This window comes from Cydia fagiglandana, chromosome 17 (assembly GCF_963556715.1).
Source record: "Cydia fagiglandana chromosome 17, ilCydFagi1.1, whole genome shotgun sequence".
Taxonomy (NCBI): Eukaryota; Metazoa; Arthropoda; class Insecta; order Lepidoptera; family Tortricidae; genus Cydia; species Cydia fagiglandana.
The window spans coordinates 631,934-635,044 of NC_085948.1; the positions used below are offsets into that span (position 1 = coordinate 631,934).

Sequence of the window (3,111 nt, forward strand, 5' to 3'; positions counted from 1 at the left end):
CGACAACCATAGGTGGGAACGAAAGGTCCGATCGCTGTTTCGCTCCAACCTATGGTTATCGCTGTCGCCGTCGCAAAGCACTGAATGTCGTGGCCGAGCCGAAAGGGTTGTTGCTAATTGAAAAACAACGGAAACGTATGAGCTGAGTGTCAGCGTCAGCTTTAGTTTATTTAGACCATACATTTGCGTTGTTTTCCGGATTGGGTTGAAGTTATACAATGACGTCAATGACCCTGTGGGGCCGCGCAAACTTTCATAATGACTGTAGTAAAGCGGGTCAAACGCGGTTGCGGACAGTTGCGTTTTTAAGGGTTGATTTCCTGCTAACGCTGCGCTGGTATCGGTCAAGCGAACCAATAAATAATGTTGTAGGTATGGGACACCGCACAGCGATACTCATGTCTGCGCGGCAGATCTATCAGCGTCGCTTTGCGGCGTTTCATAGAGCATTGTGCTTATTACTGCATGTGACCGACGCGTCAGAGACCAACATCAGCGTGTATAGGAGGAATGGTTTATTAGTACAGCGGCGAAACTGCTTTCAATATGCCGGAACCTTTAATGGGAACAGTAACAGTAGTAATGAGTACACTTAATTACATTACAATGGCTTACGCAAAAAACATATTTCATAGTCAGCCCACCATGACTCATATTGATGAGATTGCAAGGAAAATGATACTGCATAGTGTCATAATCAAGATATACGGGCTCATCTTCGGAAGGAGCATCTTGATCACGGTATGCAAAGTAATGATTATCAAAGTTGTAACTTATTTATGATAAAAAGCCATGTGCTTCCTCAACCGAATAAAACTGCCAAAGGAAGTGTTGCATACCTACCGCACAAGTAGTCATTTTACCTTTTTTCTACAATATTCGTGCAAAGAAAGTGTAGCTGCTTTATCCCCTTGGACGTCAAGAACGCCGTGTTAATGTCAACGCAACTGTATCAAGCTAGGTATTATCAAATAAGGTTTATTAGTAAATTAGTTTAATGGCGCGAGACACTTATCAAAAGGCGTTCAAAAGTTTGATCAAGCGAATTTAATAGCGAAAGTAGTTCTCTTAATGGAACTCCTTCAGAGTCAAACTTAGATTTCATCTTAAATATGGCCCGTTGGATAAACATCCAACAAGGTGCAGCTACCTTAGGGTACGCTAAGTCCAATGCCCAGTATAAATTATACGTCACCTTTATAGTCTCACAAATGGTGGATACTTGATATCTTAGCCCTCCAGCAGTGGTAACAATTTCATACGTGTGTATATTAGCCCATGAAGGTCCGACCGCAAGTATGTGTGGTTGATTCTATGCCTTTTGAGAGGTTGAATGCCTCTTGTTGAGGGCAATATGTGGCAATCTCTGATGCTGCTGCAACGCGCGCCAGGAAACCAGTGCTTGCCTCGTGCCTTGACAGCCTCCACACTTTTTTTTTCGGTACTGCGATAGTGTGCATTTGCCGGAGCAAAGCAACAATTCCCAGCAACGCGGTTGAATTTGCTTGTTCCTCACCAACTGCAAAACAATCAAATGCAACCATTTATAATACATTACCTATACATATATTATGACCAATAGCTTAACTTTCATGCTGGGCTGGGAGACAAAGATAAACATAGAATGTTCCAGCTGCTTTACCTACTGCATACCTACTGTAAAAATCAGTAAAGGGACATGGATTGGACCGTGGGCGATAGACTGATAACCTGTCACCGCGTGCCGATTTTGATGATATCATAAGCCTCAAAACTTTGTCAAAAGTGGCATGATGTGACCTCTAACGCTCTGTCTACCACTCTACCCCATCCGGGAATATAGGCGTGATTATGTGTGTGTGTGTGTGTGTGTGTGTGTGTGTGTATGAGCATTCAATATGGAAAATTTAGTTTATATTTATAGTTCACAATCCTATTGTGAAAATTAAAAATTCCATAATCACAAAAATTACCAAAATATCGCTTAGGGGACACTTGGACTCGAACTTAGCTGGCAACGTTGCGTTTTTAGTGATTTTAAGACTGAAAAGTGTTTTAATAAAAATAAAAGACAGATTTTCCATTTTAACGCGGAATATCCTCTTAAGACTAATGAAAACAGTTTTTACCTTTGGTTCGAAGTATCCTTCCCTATTATAATCTTGCAACGCCTGTGGAGGCTGTGGAGGCTGCACAGGTGTGGCCGGTATCGTAGGTGGTTGCACAGGTGTGATCTGTTGTATAGTGGGCTGTACACTTGGTCTGATCTCTAATGGAGTACCCTGAAAAAAAAATGTTAGGTAGGTACAGTCACCGGCAGAAATATCTGCCAAGCTGTTCAAATGATTTAAAATCTTTAGGTACCCACCAAATTTCCGTTACCCACCCAGAATTCTTTTTTTAAGGATTAAGATTCAAAATACATACCTCAAGAGTTCCATTTGGTCCTAGAATTAATATACTTTGCCTTTCAGGCAAAGCTACTGGCACTGGGCTGCTGCATGCGCTGGACGTTGGAGAGAACAGTCCGGGGTCATTCATAAAAGGGGCGTTCTGAAAAAAAGAAACAATTTTAAGAATTCTGTATTATGCTTAAATTTTATTTATTTTCTCAAAAGAAATTGTACATTTCACTTCATGAGAATATATACTTATTAAAATAAAAATAAATCAGTGAGCATCGCAAGTTATACAAAACAAACAAACCCAAAACCAAAAACAATAACAAATTAAATTAAATTAAGACTTTTTTGTCACAATGACAAGTAAATAGAGTCTGTGCGGAAAGAGAAGAGTCGTGAAATGTAGGGGAGCCCATACATTTCACGACTCTTCTCCTTCCGCACAGACCCTAGCAGGTGGCATTATAAAAGTCCAGAAACTTACACGTAAAATGCAGTTAACAAGCTCATTTTAAAGAAAATCCATTAATACAAAACTTGTTATTTCAAATTTTAAATCTTTTATATTTTTTACATAACTCGTAGAACCGATGGTGAGTGGCGACCGTGTCTATGGAGCTGTCATTAAGGTAGCGAGACTGAACGCAGTCACCACATTATATAGTTACATAAATACGTCAAGGTGTCAGGATTATTTATGTACCTACCTGCCAACCAAGGTAGCTGTTGT

The 3,111-nt window shown here is 40.3% G+C and overlaps 1 protein-coding gene across 1 annotated transcript; it reads right to left on the minus strand.

The window, feature by feature from the left end:
* Window positions 1-870: 870 nt before the first annotated feature.
* Window positions 871-2,715, minus strand: LOC134672770 (uncharacterized). The gene is made up of 3 exons (XM_063530711.1): window positions 2,407-2,715; window positions 2,109-2,261; window positions 871-1,519 (listed from the first exon to the last, which is right to left on the minus strand). Exons 1-3 carry the CDS (start codon window positions 2,518-2,520, stop codon window positions 1,313-1,315), a joined length of 474 nt encoding a protein of 157 aa, XP_063386781.1. The 5' UTR covers window positions 2,521-2,715; the 3' UTR covers window positions 871-1,312.
* Between the last annotated feature and the right edge of the window lie 396 nt (window positions 2,716-3,111).

Excerpts from the sequence above, each read along its gene's own strand:
- LOC134672770 (XM_063530711.1), bottom strand. The coding sequence starts at position 2,520 with ATGAATGACCCCGGACTGTTCTCTCCAACGTCCAGCGCATGCAGCAGC. Across the intron at positions 2,262-2,406 it reads GACCAAATGGAACTCTTGAG|GGTACTCCATTAGAGATCAG; the intron begins GTATGTATTTTG and ends TTTTTTTTTCAG. Across the intron at positions 1,520-2,108 it reads AAGGATACTTCGAACCAAAG|TTGGTGAGGAACAAGCAAAT; the intron begins GTAAAAACTGTT and ends ATTGTTTTGCAG.